Source organism: Taeniopygia guttata, chromosome 9 (assembly GCF_048771995.1).
Source record: "Taeniopygia guttata chromosome 9, bTaeGut7.mat, whole genome shotgun sequence".
Classification (NCBI taxonomy): Eukaryota; Metazoa; Chordata; class Aves; order Passeriformes; family Estrildidae; genus Taeniopygia; species Taeniopygia guttata.
The window spans coordinates 19,486,495-19,508,383 of NC_133034.1; the positions used below are offsets into that span (position 1 = coordinate 19,486,495).

The 21,889-nt window shown below is 42.6% G+C and overlaps 1 protein-coding gene across 4 annotated transcripts; it reads right to left on the minus strand.

Annotated features, from left to right (window-relative positions):
* Positions 1–436: 436 nt before the first annotated feature.
* On the minus strand, positions 437–21,608 carry MFN1 (mitofusin 1). Of its 4 annotated transcripts, none has more exons than XM_072933563.1 (18): positions 21,590–21,608; positions 20,513–20,634; positions 19,609–19,744; positions 18,428–18,590; positions 17,656–17,780; positions 16,119–16,227; positions 13,771–13,878; positions 12,967–13,120; positions 12,776–12,843; positions 8,414–8,535; positions 6,804–6,930; positions 6,427–6,531; positions 5,276–5,378; positions 4,091–4,320; positions 3,461–3,616; positions 2,751–2,947; positions 1,448–1,582; positions 437–764 (listed from the first exon to the last, which is right to left on the minus strand). In XM_072933563.1, exons 2-18 carry the CDS (start codon positions 20,625–20,627, stop codon positions 695–697), a joined length of 2,223 nt encoding a protein of 740 aa, XP_072789664.1. In that variant the 5' UTR covers positions 20,628–20,634; positions 21,590–21,608; the 3' UTR covers positions 437–694. The 4 variants fall into 4 exon arrangements, with proteins under 4 accessions (XP_072789664.1, XP_002197317.5, XP_030136406.4 ...); XM_002197281.7 differs by lacking the exon at positions 21,590–21,608 and adding an exon at positions 21,401–21,574; XM_030280546.4 differs by lacking the exon at positions 21,590–21,608 and adding an exon at positions 21,459–21,553.
* Positions 21,609–21,889: the final 281 nt, after the last annotated feature.

The window sequence follows — 21,889 nt, forward strand, 5'->3', positions numbered from 1 at the left end:
GCGGGGCAGGGAGTTTCACCGTGTCCTGCTCCCTGAATGCAGCAACAGGAGCTCCAGGTCCCTCCTGGCACCCTGAGCCCCTTCTCAACCTGAACCAGTTGTGCCCAGACCCTGCTGTGCCTGGCTCTAGCCATGTGCTCACAAGCAAGGCACCACTTCACTGCCTTACTGCAGTTCACCCTCATCTCTGCTGCCCTTTCAAGAGGAACTGCTACTCAGCACACTGGCACCTGCTTTCCAAACATGTCAGGAGTCCCTTCCCATGCCAGAGTTTTGTACTTCACTAAACAAAATCACACCCACATGGAAAACCAGCACCCTCCATACCTGGACACTTCCTAAGCAGCTGAAAGCAGGAGACTGGGCTAAGCTCTTTCCCTGTGTAAGGTCCTGGATGCCAGGAAGTGAGACTTGCCACTGCTACATACTCATGAAAACCAGTGAGAATTTGGAGTTTTATTGTCAAGTGCCCAAAAAATTTAGTGTTTAAAGGTAATTTTTAACCCAAAATCTGCAAAATGAACGTAACACTCAAGAGTACCACAGCTCTTCCATTTGGTTCACCATCAAAGTCCAAGTTTTACAACTGTCATCACAGTAACATTAAAAATATAAATCATTTTTATAGAAGTGTCACCTGTAAAATTTCTACTTTGCCCGACAAAGGAGCACCGGGAAGGTTCACAATGATGTTTTATTTACTCTTTTGAAGAAAATGTTTTGTGAAGCGATCTAGTTCGTTCTCAAGGTGAATGGCTTTATTTCTGTAAAACAAACAAAACCAAGGGATTTACTTCAGTGCCCAAACATCCCAAAGGCAGGATCAATATCAGTGTTTCATTTCTGTTTGTCTACCCACATCCCCAGCAGTGAGAAAACATAAATGCAGGTTTATAGAAAGGGTGTGTGGGGGCAGATGTTCACCTTCAGTGGTGGTGGATACCCGAGGCCAGGAGGCAGCAGCCCAGAGCCAGGGCAGCCTTTCAGCAGGTGCAAAGAACAGGAAAATACAGCCAGGGCTGCTTCCAAGTCCCTCAACCACCAACTGCTGGAAGTGTCTCTGCAAACACCCACCACTGGCACCACCAGTACTGCACTGGATGACTCAAAACAGCACAGCTGCTCTCCTGCTCTGCTCTGGGGAGGGGGCTTTGGGAAGGTGCCACCCTCAAGTTACCAACACGAGACCAAAATTCTGGTGAAACGCTTGTCTCCCACACTAAAGAGAGACAAGAGTAAAGATGATCTAAGAAATAATATTTTTGGAGATTAGCTGATTCACTGATGCAGCAGCATACATTTATTTAACTTACCCAGAGCTGTTCAGGATATCTTTGCATCTCCTGCACCTGAGCTAACCTAGTTCAACTCCACAGTAACAGCAAGCACTGATCACTCTGAAGTCAGCAGGGCTGAGATGCTTGTGGCCGGTCACACCAAGACTTACCTCAGCTGCTTGGAGATGCTTTGTATGTTCTCCAGCTGATCTATTTCTTTGGAAAGCCTAGCTATTTCTTTTTCCAGGTTTTTCTCTGTAATATCCACCTGCTGACAGAGCCGAGCAAAAGTAGTGGCCATTTCCCTAAAGCAAGAACAAGTTTATAATCATGATTTACAGAAGTCTATGCAAAAAAAAAAAAAAAAAAAAAAAAAAAAAAAAAAAAAAAAAAACTCATGGCATTGCAGTGTGCAGAACACAGCAATCAAATCCTCCAGCTGTTAAGGGAGTACAGAATAGCAGAAAGCAGGAGAACTGGGTACTTTTTAAATTAGAAAAAAACTCTCAACACACCAAATGCACCTCAGTCTACACCTACATCGTGCCTGGCCATTTTCATAGAACATTAACAGGTCCAGGTCTGAGATGGGGCTCTGGCTGTGACAGGAGGTGCCAGAGCAGCCCCACACCACCAAGCTCAGCGCCCTGTGCCACACTCGGTGCCCTGCTCACAGGAACATGAGCCCTGTGCAGGGTGAGGAGCACTCCAGACCTGCCCACCCCAACCCCCCAACCTGTTCCCAGAATCCGCCTCTAACAAAGGGAAAACAAACACAGTTACCAGCCTGGGCCCAGCACCCAAGCTCTCAGGCAGGAGATGAAGCACCCTCTCCTCTCTACTGGAGCACTGGTTTGAGTGCAGCTCTTCCATGTCCTCACAGAGCTGCTGGACACAGGGATGGATCTATTTCCTCTACTGAAGCTTAACTTTTCACTTCCATTTTTTTTTGTTTTCTCTTTCCAAAACACTTTCCCACCCGTCTCTGCTAAGTAATGTCTGCCTGACTGTCTTCCTTAGCTGCTTCTTGAAACTATGTGTTTTGACTGAATTATTATTTCAGAAAATTAGGGCTGCTAATGTGCCCTCTAGCCCGCAGGGTGCAGAACACCTCTCCTGTGTAGCTCAGGGAATAGTTCAGAAAGGCCAGCCAAGTTCATCTCCTGCAGTGCAGAAGAGCCAGAATTGGCTGCTCAGAACTTGCCCAGAGCAGCCCCTGGGGCAGAAGCTGTGCTCATCCTTCCAAAGACTCCAAGGATAGAGCAACTTAGCCTCCACTAGAATGATCTTTCATGTGTCTAAGGTGCTGGTCAAAGAGTCACCATCTTCAGAGCACCACACACAGCCACACAGATGCAGGTGGGCATTTTAAACTCTCTTCAAACCCCCTCCCACTAAGTGCCAAGGGACACTAGAGGTGCCATCACGCAGGGCCAGTGACAATGGCCTGTGGCCAGCCCGTGGGACACTTACTGCTGCACCTGGTGGCTGCAGTTGGCGCTGGTGAGGCTGACGATCATCTGCAGCTTCTCGGTGGCGTAGTTCACAAACTGCTGCTTGAAGGCTCTCTCCTTGGCCCGAGTGGTCCAGGTCAGCCTCTCATACAGGTACAGCAGCCCATACATGCTCAGGGACAAGGAGATCACTTTCCAGCCTATAGTTTTCCAGATCTGAAAAATAAAATCTTCATTAATTTAAATAAGTTGCCCTACAGAATAAAAGCTAATTCCACCCATATTTTAAAAATCATCTCCATAGCCCTTTCACTGGACTTGTTTAAGAAAACAAATGTTTTCCATATTATTACTGCAGAGGATACAGGTACATTCACATGAGCTGGTCTCCAGTGGCACAGAGAACGTGCAGGTTACAGAAGCTTGCTGCTCTTTCATGAAGGAAGAAGCAAAACTCCAACTAAATTCAAACTGAAGGAGATACCATCAGATCACCATTTAATTCAGGCATTGAACATAGACTTATGGGACAGAGAATACACTCAGCTATCCTCAGAGGGATTAGCCCGGTTTCTCGCTACGAACTGACTGTGGGTATCCAGGGCACTGCTCGTGCTCATCTGGCCCAGTGTCAAGTCCATGGCACGCTCTGTGTTACACCCCAGGCAGGACAGAGCAGCTCAGCCCCTGCCACCCCTTCCTGCAGGAAATGCTGCCAGTGCTACTTGCCACTCCACCAACAACGATGATGCTCATGGAGGTCCGGGATGTCAGCGAGGCTAAATTCAGCACCAGAGGAACCATGAACTCATCCTGGGGCACGCTCTCGGGAGTTATGGTGGGAAGGCTGGCGGCAGACGGGGTGCTGGCTAAAGGACGAGGGATCTAGAAGATGGGAACATGGCAGCCTGAGTCAAAAGCATCAGGGAACTACACAGAGTGGTTTTATTTTCATATATTCAGGTTCTGATTTACTTGAAGGAAACCCTTCAGCAGTGAAATCTGAACAAGACTCCTGAGGAGCCATGGAGGCTTTGACAGTTCCCCCAACAGAGAATAAGGGTCTGTGTAGGGCTGGTTCAGACCTCAGGATCCAAATGTTACAAATGGAATAGGCTACTCAAAGGGTTCAATCCAAACGAAAACCAACTTGTGTAACAGCTGCAGAAAGTTTAAGAGGTTTTCAGTTCCATTCTAACCCTGAATATAATCAAATAAAAACAACCCACACCAAAAATATTTCACACAATGGATCTAGGAAAAGGTAGCAGGAAGTGTATAAATAGCACTGGCACAGAGTAAAAATTAATATATTCTCATCAAGGTAAAACAAACCAGCCCAAGCTCTGAAGGACTCACATTTAGGGTTGGATCTGCTAATCCCAGAAGTACTTTCTGAGCTTGTTTAGGACCCAAGAAACGGTTTACAAGAGAAGTCCATCCCAAAGAAAAGTGGAACATGATATCCTCTTGAAAATCTGCACACAGGCTATGACAGTTTAGATCATAGCTAAGATCAAACTTCCTGCATGGAATTAGCAAGTGAAGCTGATCCTGAACACTAGAAGGCAACAATGGTTTCAGATTTTCTAGAAATAAGAACAAACAGTAAAGATGAGTTAACATTACAAGAAGAGCATATTCACCAGCAGTACCTCTGCACTGCTAACCAGCTTTGTCAATTCAGAGGATCTAAACAGATCTGTTAATTATTTATTTATTTGTAAAATCAGTGGCATTTCAGCAAGATTACCCAAACAGAGCAAGGAATATATTGCTCTGATACAAAAAAACAGTCATGAAAATCAGCTCACCAAGGAAACACTGCTGGAAAAAAAAAGATTCAAATTAACTGGAAGATGTCTACCAGTGGTCAAAAGATAGGGATGGAGTAAGAAAAAAAAATCTATTTACCCATCAGTTCCATCGTGCCACACAGAAAAGGCAACATTATTAGATAAGAGGACAGAGTTCACATTATTTCATAATCTTCCTCTGAATCTTTTATTACCAGATCAATAGAGATGGATGTGCAATAAAGTTACTACTTATAAAGAAAAACAAAAAGGGGAGTGCACAAATCCTTTATGAAATGAACTGTTTTGCTTTCTGGGTCTGGAAGAACATAGGGAGAACATTATACTGCAGGAACATTTTCTAATAATTAGTATATTTGGTGTGTCTCCCGTTGAAGCCAAATTTTATATGAGTTTATAAAATGATTAGATGAGTTTCCAAAGGACAGGCCCATTACTACTTGCTTAAGCCATTAATCCAGATGCAGTATACCAGCTCAGAAGTCCATAAAATGGAGAGGGATTGCTACATTTACCCTAGTTCATTATTCTTCTCCTTCAGCATCTGTTACTGGTTAGTACCAGAAACAGAGGACTGAGCTAAACACTCAGTCCTGGTCTATCATGGCTTTTCCTTTGTAGCATCAATGTTAAGCATGATCAGAAGGAAAATTCTTTTAAAACTGAATTTTCTTAGAATGTCTTCCTTTAAATGTGAAGTGTTACCATTCCTCCTCCCTCCTCCTACCAATCATCTCCTGCTGGGACTGGTGCATTGACTGGTTGACTTCAGTGGAGCAGCGTTCAGCCAGGTTCTTTCCCAAACCGTCTTCTATATGTTTGTTCAGTTCCTGAAGTGTTACAAAGAAATCAAGCTCATCAGTTTGTATTTGGCCGTTCAGTTACATTACATGGAGCAGGAATATGTTACACACTAAGCAAATTATATACAGTGGGAAGAAATGCATGTTTCCATGGAAATACCATGTTTTCCAACTGCACACTGGGACTGAAACCTAACTGAAGTGACACAAGAAAGATTTCCCTAGAACTGTAAACATTAAAAGGCACAGAAGTCTGCACTGTGACAGTGAAAAGCAAACCACCACCTACTGCCCTGCAACGCCCTTACTGTGTCATCTGATGGAGCCAATTCCACTGCTCTGCACAGGGACAAACCCATCCCATCAACTCCCATGGGGGCCTGCTCAGGATGCTCTGCTGAGGTGAACCAGCACAGACTGTCCTGAAAATGCAGCACTCCCAGGTGATCAGCCTGGAACAGCCTGAGATGAGCTCAGCTGGTAGGAGCATGGTGCTATTAACACCAAAGTTGTGGGTTTGATCCCCATATGAGCCATTTGTATGAGAGTTGGACTCTGTGATCCTTGTGGGTCCCTTCCAACTCAGAACACTCTGTGACACCAGGGCGGTGCTATGGCAGTCAGCATTATCAGCAAAGTCTGAACACAAGAGGCAAACACAGAGGCTTTAATTTAAAGCACTAAATTTGAGGAGGAATTTATAAAATTTAAAAATCCCAAACCAGTTTTTATGAGAAGTGTTGAGTATTTGCAAGCTCATTTATTTTTGGATTAATTTCATCTTAGGAGTAGTGAAAATTATTTATGCAAAATCCTATTTGCTGGAAGTGAAGACTTGAAATTAGGAACCACTGTACTACTAAAAAGATGTTGAAAAAAATTAATTTCTTTCCAAAAACAAAGCAGTAAGTATTTTCAACCTTTTTCAGTTTTGGGTAGAGTTATGCACACGTCAGCAAACAAAAATCCTGCAATGCTTAAAGTCACAAAAAATCTATGCAATTTATGAAAATACAGAAGTAGAAATTAAGGGAAAGACAAAGAGCCTCGCTTCAAACCATTCAAAAAAACTTACTGTCTTATAGAGCTTCAATACTTGAGGAGAAGGGTGAAAATCAGAATAAAATTCATCAACTAAGACTGAAAGCCGGCAAATCTCATCAGTCATGGCAGCGGAGACCTGGAAGAACACAGGAAACACATAAAATGTTTCTCCTGTCTTTTCCAGACAGAGTGAGAACAGACTACTGCACCAACTGTCCCAAGAAATCACTCAAACACCTGACACTCAGGAAAGATTGACATTTTAAGCTTTTGTTCTTTTTTTAATTGAAAAAAGATCATTTTGACATTTCAAACACATTTCCCGAGATGGGTGGGCTGCAAAAGGAGCTGCCTGAGAGAGAAGGCAACACCTGGATCTGAGAAGTTGTTCCCACTGCCTTTACTTACTTTGTTTTCCACTTCCTCAGTAACACGTTTGATTTTTTCCTTGGTGTCTTCTGTCAAAATGTTCAGCTGATTTCTAACAAAGTCCAGCCTGTCCTTCTGATCTTCTCGCTCTTCCATGGAATGGACTCTAACCCAGCAGAAAGGAAATCACCATCACCACCATGTATTCCCCCAGGAAAGAAACAAGCCCTTAGCCAGGCCTGGATCATCCAGCTGATGTTTGTGAGCAGCCAGGGGAAATCACAGGTAACACCGGCTGCCCAAACAGAGGCACTGCTCACAGAAGGGCTGTACATGGCAGTCCCATGTGCACGAGCATTCAAAGGCTGTGCTGAGCAAACACAACTCAAAACCAGCATTTCGAGTCAGAATTGTTATCACTGTATTGTCACATAATTACAACTAAAAAAGGTGTGGGGAATCAGAGGCCTTTAATAACTCATCTACCCTGATTTTAAAAAACGGTAAAACTGCTGCTCACAAACAGCACTCAACAATTCCTTAACAGTGACGTGGGTCTGATGACCCTGCAAAGCAAAGGGGACGTGGCAGAAACCAACCTTGTCACAAACAAGTCTCTTTAGAATTCCTTAACCTATCACTTAAGCAAAAATTCCTGAAAACCTGGAGCAATTTGCTCTTGAAGGGCCAGCAGAAACAACAAACAGCAATTCAGACTAAGAGGCATCACCACACACATTTTGGTTAAGTCAATTGATAGAAAGAAGCAGAATATCAGAATATTTTCAAACATTTCACTGCATGTTTTCATGGGATCTGACAATGTGAGACAAGTCAGTATGTAAACAGGCAGTCTGTAAAAACTGACATATTCAGGGGGATGAGTGTTTGACAGCACAGTGCAATCTGCTGAAACACAAAGACACATTATTGACAGGCAAGAAGGAGATGGATGGGAAGGACTAATCGTGACAGCAAGTTCACTGTGTACAAGAGACACAAGGTGGCAACAAAAGTGAGGAAAAACTGTACACATATGCAAACCTCAAAGGATACATGAAGCTACCAGACAGAACAGATGAGCTGCTATCATTAGCACTAAAGGATTACATGAGTGAAAAGAGAATAAGGATATTTAAGGATCCAATCTGGAAAGGGCCAGACGCCAAGCCTCTGTTAGCCTGGGCTCAGCTCATTCCTTACAGTATTCTAATCACTTGCAAATTAAAGCATCTACATACTTCCATTTTTCTTTTTCACTGTAACTGTTAATTAAATTTAAATTTTTAAGTAGGCTCAAATATCATCTCTGAAATGCTGGATATTACTAGAAAAACTTCACATTTTAAATACTTCTGAAAAAAAGGTTTGAAAACACACAGATTGCAAATCAGTAATAAAGAACACCAAAGCAAACCCTGTACACCAAAGATCCCTGTACAGAAATCACAGACCAAGAACAGCACTGAGTGGGCAAGTGAACAATGGTAAGACTGACATATTCACATACAAGAGAAATTGTCTGTTTCTTACCAAGCAGAAAAAGTGAACTTTAAAGTCCATAATGGCCCAGGAAAATCACCAGCCCAGAAATGGCTCCTCAGATGATCTGAACAAACCAAATCCAACCAGCCCTCCACCCCACCTACCTTTTCTCTGCTGCTGCAACGTTTATGTTGTCCATAATGTTTTTCACAGTATCTATTATCTGTTTAGCTCTGATAGTGTGCTGTTCAAACTTGGTTTTCACGGCTGACTGCGAGATACACTCCTGCGAGGGGCCCAAGCCACAACACATTACTGCAATTCCATGCCAACACCATCAGGAATTTCACTGTCAGAAAGCATATGCTGCCAACTTTACCATGAACTTAAACCAGTGGGAAGTAAAAAGGGAGAAAGTATAAGGAAATTAAAAGACAACAGAAACTGAAATCTCAAATGAATCTATCGCAGCAAATCTGCCTTCATGTTCATTCACAGTAATGTGTATAGGTTTTCATTCTTTTAAAATAAATTAATAATGTAAAAAAAAAAAAAAGAAACTCAGATGAATACATAAGAGAAATCTATCTCTTCAGGAAATTTTCAAAACCATCTATTTGGAACTACAAATGTCAATTATGAATGCTAGCAATATGGCCTGGCTTGGGTTTTATTTAGACTACACAGTCTTACTTTCAAGAGACAATTCTGTCAATAGACTTTGACATTCTCATGTCAATACTGACCATCCAGGAACAAAATATACAATTAGGAATAAGAAACAAGGGTTTTCTCAAGGGATAAACAAAATTTAAGTAGTCCTTAAAATATCAGCTTGTTTGCATATCATTGAAGTGTTAAATGAGTAAGCAGAAAATGCTCTAATTATACAATTTCTAATCAATCTTCAATACTGAACAGCAATTCAGAAATACAGGACAGTGACTGAAGAACTCTTGTCTTTGAGGGAAAGAGAGCAAGCAGCTGACTTCCTTAAACTAGATCCATGGGATTTTAGAATTGTTCTCTATCTGTGGATTCACCTTTCATGGCACAGGTTTGGATTACTTTTAGAGGACTTGCCTATGACCTTAGCATATGCTGTAATTACAAATTTCAGCTATCTAAAAATAATAGATGAAAACAAAATAAACAAAATGGGTAAAACAGTCCCTGTTCCTCGACGAAGCAGATCTAGAAATCAGCAATGAAAGGCCAGAGTTTCTTAAATATCAGCACATTGTAAGAGCTAGACTAGGTACAGAGCAGAGTCTTCCCAATGTTAGTATGTGGTAGATAAAAGGATGACAATCACTCACAACACAATCAGAAAATCCAAGTTAGAGCACTAGGAAAAACACAAAGGTTAGTTAAACAATGGGGAAAGATAAGAGGGGGACAGCAGCAGTTTTGCTGTTAGTCTGTACATAAGTATTTACTGAAACCAAGATGTTTCAACAGTCTAACCACAAGCAGTTACCTTCCAGCCCACTGCCACAATCACAGCACAGTCACTAGTGCCAGTGTGTTCTGTATTCCATCCCTGGGCAGAGCTGGGGAAGGGCTCTGCAGCAGCTGCCTCCTTCCAGCTCTGCCAGCCAGGAGTACTCCTCCACCCCACCTCCCTCCTCCACTGCTCCCCACAGCACTTCTGCTGCCAGTACTTCTCAGAAATTTGAGAAGCACACCAACCTAAGGCTTGGTGGGGTTGGTTTTATGTAGGATATCCTCTAGTGCAGGGTCCAGGCATTTCTCTGCTGTTTTAATAAGGCATTCGATGTACCTCAGTGTAAAATTGCAGGAAAGACACTGACCACCTTCTATTATTCCCCAATCTAAAAATCCACCACTGATCCAAGAATTTAATACTTTAAAACTGCCTCTCTCCTTTCCTTTGCTGCAATACAGCTGACATAGTAGCATCACATTTTAAAGCTACTACAAGGATCTCTAAAATCCCAATTTCCCACTGCTTAAAAGTGTTTCTAGTAATGCCTGCACCAGTTGTTTTTTTAGCAATTTCAACCACCCTGTGCTTTGCAGACAAACATGTTTCATCTAGTTTCAGAATGATTTTTGCCCTCACACAAAAATCTAAATAAATCTTACAAGCCTTTCTAAATTAGTCCAAGTTTTTCTCATATCACAACTAACTAGCACTGGTGTGTTGTTTCTAGAATTTTTTTTTAAAGATTCTATCTATACTGAGCTCATATCAGTCCCGGAATGAACAGGCTTTCCCATCAGGGAAGTGATACTAAAATCAGGAATGTGGAAGTACTGGAGAAGTAACAGTTCCTCTTCTCAGCCCATATGGAAAAGAGGGAAAAGCTGTCCAATTTAAGTGATGACAAAAGCAGGGTGAGAGAATCCAGGAGGAGCAAACCCAGCAGGTAACAGCCAGGGAGAACAAGGCACATGCGGACAGGTCTGTGAGGTGACAGATTACTGGGAGATGTGAGTTGGACAGAAAAGTGAGAGATGTCTGGGAAGTCAGAGGAGGGCACAGGACAAGGAGCTAAAGGCAAGACAGACTGAGGCAGAGGAGGAATCAGTGTTTGATGAGGACAGACAGAAGCATCTGTGCTCTCATCCCTTCCTTTTCACACACTGGAATGTAACCCCAGATGCTGGGATTTGCAGCTCCTCTGTTAGGAAACAAGAGTAAATGCAAAGTGCTCTAGGTAGAACTGCTTAGGCTGTACTCAGGGCTGCAAAGTTTGGTCTGGCAGTGCACAAGGCGCAGTGTATCAGCAAGCGTTTCACACAGAAAGTTCTCCCTGCAGCCTGAGATTCCTCATTAATACAGAGCCTAGAGCTAGCAGGCAGAACTGATGACAGCAGTATGCTGATGTCAGCTACTTTATCCACTCAGGTGACAGAAATTTGAGTATTAGGTCTGAAAACTTCAGACCTGGTAAACCATTTCAGTCTCAGCCTCGCTTTAAAAGCACATGAACTGCCACTGTAACTTAGAAAAGTGCCACAAAACCTGAATGTGAAGGAGGCTGCAACAGCAAGCACTCAAAATTTAAATTGCTTTGGCAACCTTAATTCAGCACAGCTGTCATTCTCTAAATGATGGGATCACACCCCTAGTTGAAGCCATAAACAATGATTTTAGGACGAAAGACAGATGAGCAGGGTAAAACACTACAGAATCCACTCTCATTGCTGGAGTCAGGTTGTGCAGCAAATGTAACACATTGGGAAAAAAGAAAAAAGGTTGATTTAAGGCCATGCAGTGCTGTTCCTTATCCCAGCCTCTGCCACAGAAACTTGTTATGGTTGTGATCCTGTGACAGATTCTTCTCATTGTGGTGACCAGCTTGAGTCTGTGACATCTGATTTACAGATGTGCTGGGCACTGACAGCATCACATCATTCAATAAGTCATCATCCATCCTCATATTGAAATATTCTAAGCATTGAGTGCTCAACTGTAATTATAAGAGATTTTGTCAAAAAAGCTTTGGGTACAGCAGATGGCAAAATACAATAAAACACAACAACTGATTTAGAAGCTCAGTTTCCACTATGGTTCTGAGGACAAAAATTGCAAACAACATGCGTATTTGACTACAGCTAGTGACACAAGAAATGTCATGTCTCATGGAGCCAGGCCCTGCCAGTACCCTGAATCCATCATTTCAACACTTCAGTCACCTATCACAAGAGTGTGGATAAGGATTAAATTTAGTCTGACATTTTCTTGCTTATGCAAGACCGAATCAAGCTATTAATTTGAAGTCTTTCTCATATACACACATCATTACATAATTCAGCTTTACTAAGGTTAAACAGGTTTGTTGTAATGCAAGAACAAAGACTTTTCAGAAGTAGATTGATATTTTTAAATACTCATATACAAAGCCATTCCTTAAGATATCCAAGAATGGCTTTAGTTAATTAAAGTTATCAAATTACCAAGTCAAATGGATCCTATCACAAAGAAACCACTCAACTGTCTAGCCAGACCTACTTCTGTAGAAACTGTGAACTCCAACTATAAATACGGCTAAACCAAGGTAGAAGGGTGGATTCTGTACAGCACAAAGGATGCAAGGAAAGTGTTAATGATCAGAGCAACAGAGATAAGAGGTACATAATGGTGATAGATTCAAAACTCTGGCTTTAGAAATGAAAGTAGATTTTTAGATTTACATGGATGAAACTAAATTTCTTACTGCGATCATTCACCAGCACGTGGCTGTAAGTGATACACATGTTTCAAGACCATAATTTCTTCTTATATAGACTATACTGGTCTTGAGATCTCAAAACATGAGCTAAGAGTTTTGGTCCCTTCCCTCACTGATATAATTCTCCTTTCCAAAAACTGTCTGCTACTCAAGGTGAGAAGGTATGAATAGAACTCACAGAAAAGGCAAAGCTGCAGATGGTTTAAATACCTTACACTCCTCCACTTGCTAATAAGGGTAATGCTCAGTATAATTAAGCTAAGCATAAGAAAAAGCTACCTTTACAACAACAAACAGGCAGTTTAAAAAGCCCATCATAAATACCTCAAATATCTGCTCAAAATGTTGAAATTCCTGGAATCTTGTTTGAAATCCTTCAGCAAGTGCTCCACCTGTGAAACAACACACTATCAGGGACACAGCAGTACCTCACAGCAGGGACTGTGTCTTAAATGTATTTATCAGCTCTTATTGTGGTTTTCTGTATTTGAGGAAAAGCAGGAGTTGCTACACACCATCCTCTGGCATTCCTTGGGCCTTTTGTCTCCTGGCACTCAGAACTTCTTTTGCTGAAACAAAAAAGATGCGATTCCTTGCTTCTACAGGATCAATAACTTTGAGCTCATCAACCAGGAAAGTCAGACAGCGCTCCATGTGCTGCCTACGCACCTAAGGAAAAGGCAAAAAGCTCATCAAAAGAAGGCAAAAAGAGAGCTGTGAGCACATCACAACATCAGAGTCAGAAACAGATGCTGAACCACCCTCTGAGAGCAGATGCCTGCCAGCCCTACAGAAGCAGCAGCTTCTCTTACTCCTTTAAACAGACATGGGCACAGCAATACTTCCTTCTACAAGTGTATTTATGTAACTCAGAGAGCTCAGCCAGTTACTGGGGTAAACCCTTCATTCCCCATACATGGAGAAATAGTTCTTACTGCAAGCTGGCTGCTGCTGGCCAGATCTGAAGATCCAAACTGTTCACATCTAACGCTGCACTTTCCCAGCTACTCTATGGAGATATAAATGTATAAACTGCGCCCTCAGGCTGCACCATCACTGCAGAAACAAAAGGTAATATAAATAAGATTAAAAACAAACTTAACTGTGGAGGAAAAAGGATCTAAAGAAGTCTCCCATTTTATTACTTGCATATATTGTCATTGGAATTGTAAGTTGCTTTTTGGTTGGAATGAGGAATAGGTTATTTCCATTTTCTGACCATGTAACTTAGCCTTTTATTAAAAAGACAAAGATGGTATTTCCATATTAATATGTATTAATTAATTGTCAACCCATGTAAGAGCCATCAGTTCACTCACATCTTCCATGTATTCTGGTTCTGATGCAGAGGCATCCCATCTATTATTGAGGATGAAGATGTTTGGCTTGGAAAGTCGTTCGTTCACTTTATGGAAAAAATGTTTCTCCTAAGAATTAAAGCACAAACAGAAAATTTCCCAGACATCCAAACCAGAGTAATGCTTTCTTCTGTAATAGATTCTGAAGTTTATCCAGCTTTTTGAAAGTTTATTATAAAGAATTCATCAGTATTAAAAACCCACAGATATTCAGTACATAACAGGCTTAGGGTAGTTCAAAAGTCATCAAATGTCTTAAAACTGATGCTAGTGCTAGTCAAAGACACTGCAACTTTCTCTAAAACTTGCTAAAAATACAAACTAAAAAAACTTCCAAAAACTAGTTCAAAATACACTGATGCCTGACTTAAAAAATGAAGTCTCCCTTACCTGAACTACCAAGATGCTCCTGCTAACCCTGTCAAATCTGGTTCTATATCCAGATAATACATCATCTAAACTATTCTTCAGCTAGGCAACATCAGCTTGAGCTACAGAAATAACATTTCCTGCATGAAGACGTATAGTTGAGGCACAGAAAAAGAAGTCATTAATGAATGCCTTAATTTAACAAAATTAAGTGTATTTAGGTCTCTTGTCTGCACCTACCACCCATTATTGCTGTTAACAGAGTCATAATGGGTAAGTCGTGATGCAGTGAGTCCCCACTCAGCAAAGCTGAAACAGAAGAGATCTCTGGGCTGCCATAAACTTTTCCAGACTGCAGCAAGACACCACAACATATCCTGGTCACAGCACTGGAGAGCCATTATTCTCCCTCAGCTGGGAATAAGCATGTGCAATCCAGATCACTGCTGCAGAAATCAGAACTTTGTCTGAAAGAATTTATGAGGGAACAGTAGAAGAATCACTTTTTTACTACAAAAATCTCTGGTAGTGTGGCAGAAAAATGCCAAGTATTCTCAAACCTGTTATGGTAAGAGGCAAAAACAATGCTTAAGGAGGATGAGAACTTTTTAGTGGTCAAAAGCTTCATCTGCATCAATATAGCAGTGAGATGTTCACTGAAATAACTTTTCTTTTTCATTTAATTAAAAGACCCCAGCAACTGTGTTATATGCATAATGTAAACAACTTACTAAAAGCCTAAAGGTGTCGCTCATGTCCATAACAGAGACAATAGGACCACAGTGGTGCCAAATCCTCTTTGTCTGGAATGTTTTAAGAATTTTCTTTTTCTTCTAAATTACATCCCTTGTATTTGACTCTTTGTGGCCTCAGCTCAGAAGATGGAATGCAATGTTTTTAAACTTGCATCCTTCTCAGACTTCTACCAAACTATTCTAATTTGCTAGAATGCAAAGAAATACTGTCTTTGCACACTCAGTTCTTTATTGTATTAAAAACTGTCTCAACAGTCAGAAAGTTCAGACCTTTCAGGTCAGAACCATGCTTAGAACAACCAGAGCGTATTATTTGTCTGCAGTAGGCTTAATAAAAATCATCAGGAATTTCCTCAGTAGCATTACTCTGCATTCTGGCAGTCACACTTGCAATAACTTGGAAACCTTTTATTGTCAGCATCCACAATACTTAGTTTAGTCAAAACTGGAAATCACTACAAAAATTTTACCAAATTTCTGGTCTTGTATTTTGATTATTGCAACAGCTGCTTTGGCCACCTTAAATGTTCCCCTCCTCTTACAAATCCTACAATACTCAGGCTGCAAGGCTCAGAGAACTCTTCTCTCTCCTGAAACAAGGCTTTACAGAACAAAGACATTAAAATATCTTCAGCTCTCCACACTGCACAGAGCCCTTATTGCTAACACCTTCTTCAGAAGAAACACAGCCACTGAGGGGCACCTGCAGCACCCATCCTCAACACAAGGTGTGTCAAGGGAATGCACCCTCTCCTGAGAGAGGAACAAGATAGGAACTCAACTCCTTTCACTTCATTGGTGTATTTTACTGAATTTATGGAGTATTTTTGGATATGAAACACTCCTTAATTTCTTTGATAATATGTGCCTTTTTTTGTTGGTAACAAATACCAACAAATTGCAAGGCAAGACAAGCACTCCATCACCCATTTATCAAAAATGCAACTGATCTGGAAAGGACAATCATGATGCCCAAGGCAGAGTAAGCCAAGCCAGTAAGAAATTTAAATTTTGTTCTCTGTTTCCTAGTGAGGGATACACATTATTTCTTTCCACCCACCCCCAAATCCTATTCACAACACCTAAGAGCAGTGATTCACCTTCTGTAAAGGTCTCAGCTATTCTGGTAATGGAACTGCTGAATATTTAAATGAAGAAGGAACATAAAATCATCGCACATCATACCGTGTTCATGAGAGTTGATTCAGAATTGGCAACCAAGACAAACACATCAGCATCTAAGCAGAACTTGTCAATCCAGCTGTCCAGTTCTGTAGTGACATCTGTGCCAGGGCTGTCAAGGACAGAAAGCACAAACTCTTATTTACACACCAAAGAAGTAGTTGATTTTTATAAACTGATAAAAATAGAGTGGAAATGCCTAAGGGTCTTGCAAGAAATTAAAACGGTTTCTATCTTCAGGCTGATGCCTACCTCTAACTTAAGGTAAACACTGCACAAGCCAATTACCATCTAGAATTTATCAGTCACTTGATCATTAGACTACCTACTCATTCCAAAATGTAATTTCTGATTAGTAAGTATACACATAATTAACTGCCAAGTGAAGTGACAGGCAGTCCATCAGAAACCCAGACAGCCTCACACAATGGTTCTCCCCCTCGGATTCTAATTTTAATCAAAGAGACTGTAGTTCATAAAATACTGTTTCTCATTAATAAAGTTCATGTTTAAAGCAATATGCTATGCAAGCTGCGCATAGATTTAAGGAGAAACCAAAACTAAGTTAAAACTATAGTGCTATCCATTAAAAAATTAAGCGGAGTATGGGCCATGTTTGCAACACCTAAAATATTGTGGTTCAAATTTTCTCAATTTAACAGTAAAAGGATGATTTGCTTTTGTCAAGTGCCTGCTCCCTCAGAATATATGTTCTTTTTTTTTCCCTTTAGTAACAGAGGCTGTACAGATACAAGATCATGCAGCCAAGAAAATAATAACAAATTCCCAGTGATTTCAAAGTACAAGACAGAGATGGAACAAAAACCACTGCAATTTATTAGAATACACTCTGAGTGTTGTTTTCTTGAAGAAACCATACTTAAAAATTCACTAACACCTCTGTGAATTACTCTCAAATTCAGTATTTATTGATTTACATGTCAGGTACAGATCACCTGAAGGTCTGAAAAGCTACTGTGAAGCTATAATGCAGTGGCCAAAAATAAGGGCATTTAGCATGGACAAAACAACCACTTCCAGAATTCTTTAAACACATCAACACATAGGAAATGTCAGCCTAACACAGGGCACACACAGCTGACATAGTCACAACTACATTTTGAGGTCACCCATTCCTTTGGCATGTAGGCACTGAAAGTCATATCAGAACCTTTTAAAAACGAAGTCCACAATGTTTATACTTCACATGATCAGTCTGAAGCACTTCAAGAAAGGAAATGGGCAAAAGGTTGTTGCTGCAACAACCCTATTCACACTTCCATACTGTCTGTTTTAAAGGTAGAGTATCCTCAGCCAAAAGCTATTCCCTTTTTCAGCTCAGTCACAAGACACTTGTCTGTTCCAACTGCTACGAGGGCACAATCAGGAGGGTGATGACAAGCAGTACATACAAAAGAACAAACTCTGTCCTTTCAAACAGAAAATCCTTTCAAGAATTTTCAATCTAAACCAATCTCTTTACTAAACATTGTAATGGCTAATATCCTTAAGAAAATATTTGGTAAAATAGAAGAGATACCTGTCTACTATAACCAAATCATCTCTCAGCAGGGCACACTTTGACTTGGGCCAAAAGACATGGACGAGACAGCCAGCCTTCAAATCTTTATCCATGTGAAGTGCATGAGCCAGCTGATTGACTGTCTAGAGAGAGCATTAGAGAGAAGACAAACATGAATATGCACCTCAAACAAGTCTGTAAACCAGTCTAATTCAGTTCTCAAGCAAACTTGGACAGGATTTATCTTGAAGAGGGTAACAGAGTTCATACTTTGTTCTGGTGAATAGCTGTGGTTTTTTTCTTGAAGCTCTTCAACTCACCAGCATCTAAAGAACAAGTTGTGCCTTGAAACGCAGACAAGACTTTCTTTTGAGCCACAAAGGCTCCCTACAGGCCTGGACTGTGTGCTGCTGAGCATCATCATCAATTTGCCTCAGAGCTTTAAGATACCAGTGTATGCAGTTCACTAAGATGAGTACTGTAGGCCCAAATGAAGGGCACATTCCAAATCCTTAATCAGTAACAGGACTTACTGAGCTCTATAAAAATAAATCACTCCACACATGCTATGCTACAATGAGACACACATTAGTTGTTTCTCTAGAACAGCCAGGAAAAACTGTGGTGCAGAGCACTTTCATGAGTTTGCTCTTCCCTCCTAAATAAGAACTTAAACATGCAGAATGAGTGAGCCTTATACTTTTGTCAAACTTGTAACTGTTGTTAAAAAAGAGACCCTTTGAGAGTCAGTTCCTGTGAAAATTTGCATTAAATCATCCAAGAAATGTACCTTGACACTCTTCTTTTCATCTGATCCTTCTGTCATAAGATAAGCCTTATCTCCATCAGTCCCTTCCACACTGAGGAAGCAGTTTGTTGTATGGCCAATCCCACTGGGAAGCACCTTGTCCCACAGCATTGCATTAATGACTGAACTTTTCCCACTGCTTGTTCTAGAGGGATAAAAAACAGAAGTACTTGGAGCAGAACACAGCAGCATTAAACACACCTTTGTGCTGAATTGAATGCACCAGCCCCACAGAGCACAAGCTGGTTTGGGTGCAGAGCTCCAACCAGGTGAGCGAGGAGTGCTCATTCAGAGCAACTGGTCACCAGCTCCACCTTCTGCAACAGCTTCAAGTCCTCAGAAGTGTCCTGCTATGCACTGACCCTCTACCCCTCACCCATAAATATCTGAGGTTTAACTATTACACAACAGCATGAAGTTACATAGACTGGAACTTGGTCTTGAGCTACTTCCAGAAAAAGTTCAGTGCTCACTGTACAACAGTTCACAGATTTATTCAAAATGCCAGAGGGAGAGTTGACTTCTCTTTGTCCTGATCAGAACTTTTTCCCTTTACAAAAGGGAAACTTTTATCACATATCATTGCTTGTATTCAACTTTTAACTTTTTGACATATCAAGGTTCAGATATAATGGATTTCTTTATTCCAGAGCTTTTTATAGTTTTTCTTTAAATAACTAAACTACTTTTAGCAAAATGAAGGCAAGGCCATTGTTGTACAAGTTTTTTCCAATACTATTACAGAATTTTTATAACAATGAAGATTTACTCTCTAAAAATATGCCTAAATGTAAGCACAGAAAAATCAATCTCCCTGAAGCAAAGTGGACTAGCAGACCACATTGTTACTGCTATCCTTAAAATCATCACACAGATCAATCAGACTGATGTTACAACCAACCAGGTAACCATCTCTGTTTCTCTTCAGCTGCATATAGATAGAAACATGAACAGTTACAAGTTTAGTTCTTCAGCACTTCTGATCAAATAAATAAAAAATCCTAAGCAGGAACAGTCCACAACAAAAAAAAAAATACATTAAACAAACAAAAAACCACCACCTTAAAAAACACCCAAAAGCCATTGTGGAGAACAGGACAACCTCCAACTTTTCCAAGTCAAAAAAAAAAAAAAAAATTAATACTAGTAATTTTGTTCATTACCTGCCAAAAAATGCCACTTTCATGTGTCTCCGTGACAGCACCTCTCCAATGACTGCCAACTTGTTTTTATATGCTTGTATTTTTGCAAGTTCATCTTCTGTTGCTATATGATCAAGTTCTGGGTTCTTATATGTGGCTACACACAGAAAGGAAAAACATAAAAGTAATCACATACAGAGAATGTGTTCTGTGATAGAAGGTGTAAGTAATCAGTACTTAAGATGCCAACTACAAATTTTAATTACAGCTATTAAACAAAACAAGAAAAACCCCAGTATAGACACTGATACCAGCCCATATCATTTGACTCTGCCACAAGCACTGGTGAAATCATGACATAAATCACTTCAGATCAATCGCCAGCCCAACCATGGAACCACTAACCCTGTGAACACAGCCTGATGGGCTCACTTGCCCAGTTCCTTGGGACACTTGCTTCCTTCAGAAGGGAAAGCCAGGACCTCCCATGGATACACAGCTAAGCTGGGCTGTCTTGCCCCTGCAAAGCTCACTGGGATGATGAGTAGCCAACTCTGAGGGTGTGCCCAGTGGTTCCCTGCATTGCATCACTGATGCACCTTTCTGCTGAAAGATGGGAGAATCTGTTTGTCCCTCCTTCTATGCTAAAGAAAGTGCCACAGAAGTGTCATGCCAGAGTGGTTAAGCTTTCACCCTCACGGAAAGGAGACCAGACTGCCAAGGCTTTTCAGCTATGCAGCAATGCCAGGAATTCCTTCCAGCACAAGCTGAGAAAAACCCCAGTGTCTAATGAAAAATGTGATTATTTCTGAAGGTGCGTGTTTATACAAACAGCACAGTAAGAGATAACATAAGGTACATGATGCTGCTGTAAAACATACTCAGAACAAAGGACAAGGCCCTCATGTTTGAGGGGAAAGCTCACCTTCCACAAACGCTGCTCCCTCAGTGACATACTCCAGCAGCTGGTCGAAGATAGCAGTGATAGTCTTTTTGGCCAGCACAAAATGCTTCAGTGGAGAGACGGAGGCTTCTGCCATGCTGCAGCTGCAAGGAAAGGTGCATCAGGTGACCGAACACTCGGTACAACTAGCTAATTAAAACTCATACACTGCTCACACAACCATTAAGAACCAAACCAAACCAAACAAAGCACACCTGAAGCCCCAAGTCAAAGCTTTAAACTCCAAAGGGCAGTAAGCTCAGTTTGCGCTGTTTACTCTGCTCTCCTCACTACAAGCGCCGAGAGCAGCTGGCGAAACTCGGGGACAAGTTCGAACCGATCCGGTGCTCTGTGCCCCGGAAACACGAGTGTCCTCGTCAATCTCGGCTCCCGCCTCCCCACCGCCCGCGGGTCAGCGCTGCCACCGTGCCCCGCTCCCTCCCGGAGCCCCGGCTCCGCGGGGTCAGGCCGAGGCCGCCCCGGTCCCTCACGGTGACACGCTCAGCCCCGGTCCCTCACGGTGACACGCTCAGCCCTGCTCCCTCACGGTGACACGCTCAGCCCCGGTCCCTCACGGTGACACGCTCAGCCCCGCTCCCTCACGGGGACAGGCTCAGCCCCGGTCCCTCACGGTGACACGCTCAGCCCCGGTCCCTCACGGGGACAGGATCAGCCCGGTCCCTCACGGTGACACGCTCAGCCCTGCTCCCTCACGGGGACAGGCTCAGCCCCGGTCCCTCACGGTGACAGGATCAGCCCCGGTCCCTCACGGTGACACGCTCAGCCCGGTCCTTCACGGAGCCCCGGCTCGGCCTCGGTCCCGCACGGAGCCCCGGCTCGGCCCCGTTCCCCCACGAAACCCCCGCTCACCCCGGTCTCTCACGGAGCCCCGGCCCCTCAATGAACCCCCGCTCCCCCAGTCTCTCACGGAGCTCCCGGGCCCGGCCCCTGTCCCTCACGGAGCCCCGTTGGCCCCGGCCGTGCCCGTCACCGCCGCCGGGACGGGGCAGGGGCGTCACTTCCCTTTCCTCCTCCTATGACCCCGCTCCGCGCCCTCACCGCCATGTTCAGTGCGGGCTGAGGGCGGCCGCCGCCATCTTGGGCGCGGGCAGGTCGCGAAATGGAGCCGGGCAGAGACCGGGATCATCGCCGGGATCAGCCCCGGGACCACGCCCGGGACCATCCCCGGGACCACGCCCGGGACCATCCCCGGGATCAGCCCCAGGACCAGCCCCCAGCGCTCACCCGCAGCACCGCGGTCCGGACAAAGTCCGCACGCTGACAACGCCGCGGGCTCGCAGGAGTTAAAGAGCACCGGTACCGCATGCATTTGGTACGGGAGCATTAGGAAAAGCGAAC

Coding starts and splice junctions, on each gene's coding strand:
- MFN1 (XM_072933563.1), bottom strand. CDS start 20,627: ATGGCAGAAGCCTCCGTCTCTCCACTGAAGCATTTTGTGCTGGCCAAA. Junction 12,844..12,966: donor CCAAGGAATGCCAGAGGATG/GTGTGTAGCAAC, acceptor GTTGTTTCACAG/GTGGAGCACTTGCTGAAGGA. Junction 5,379..6,426: donor TATTGAAGCTCTATAAGACA/GTAAGTTTTTTT, acceptor GTAACACTTCAG/GAACTGAACAAACATATAGA.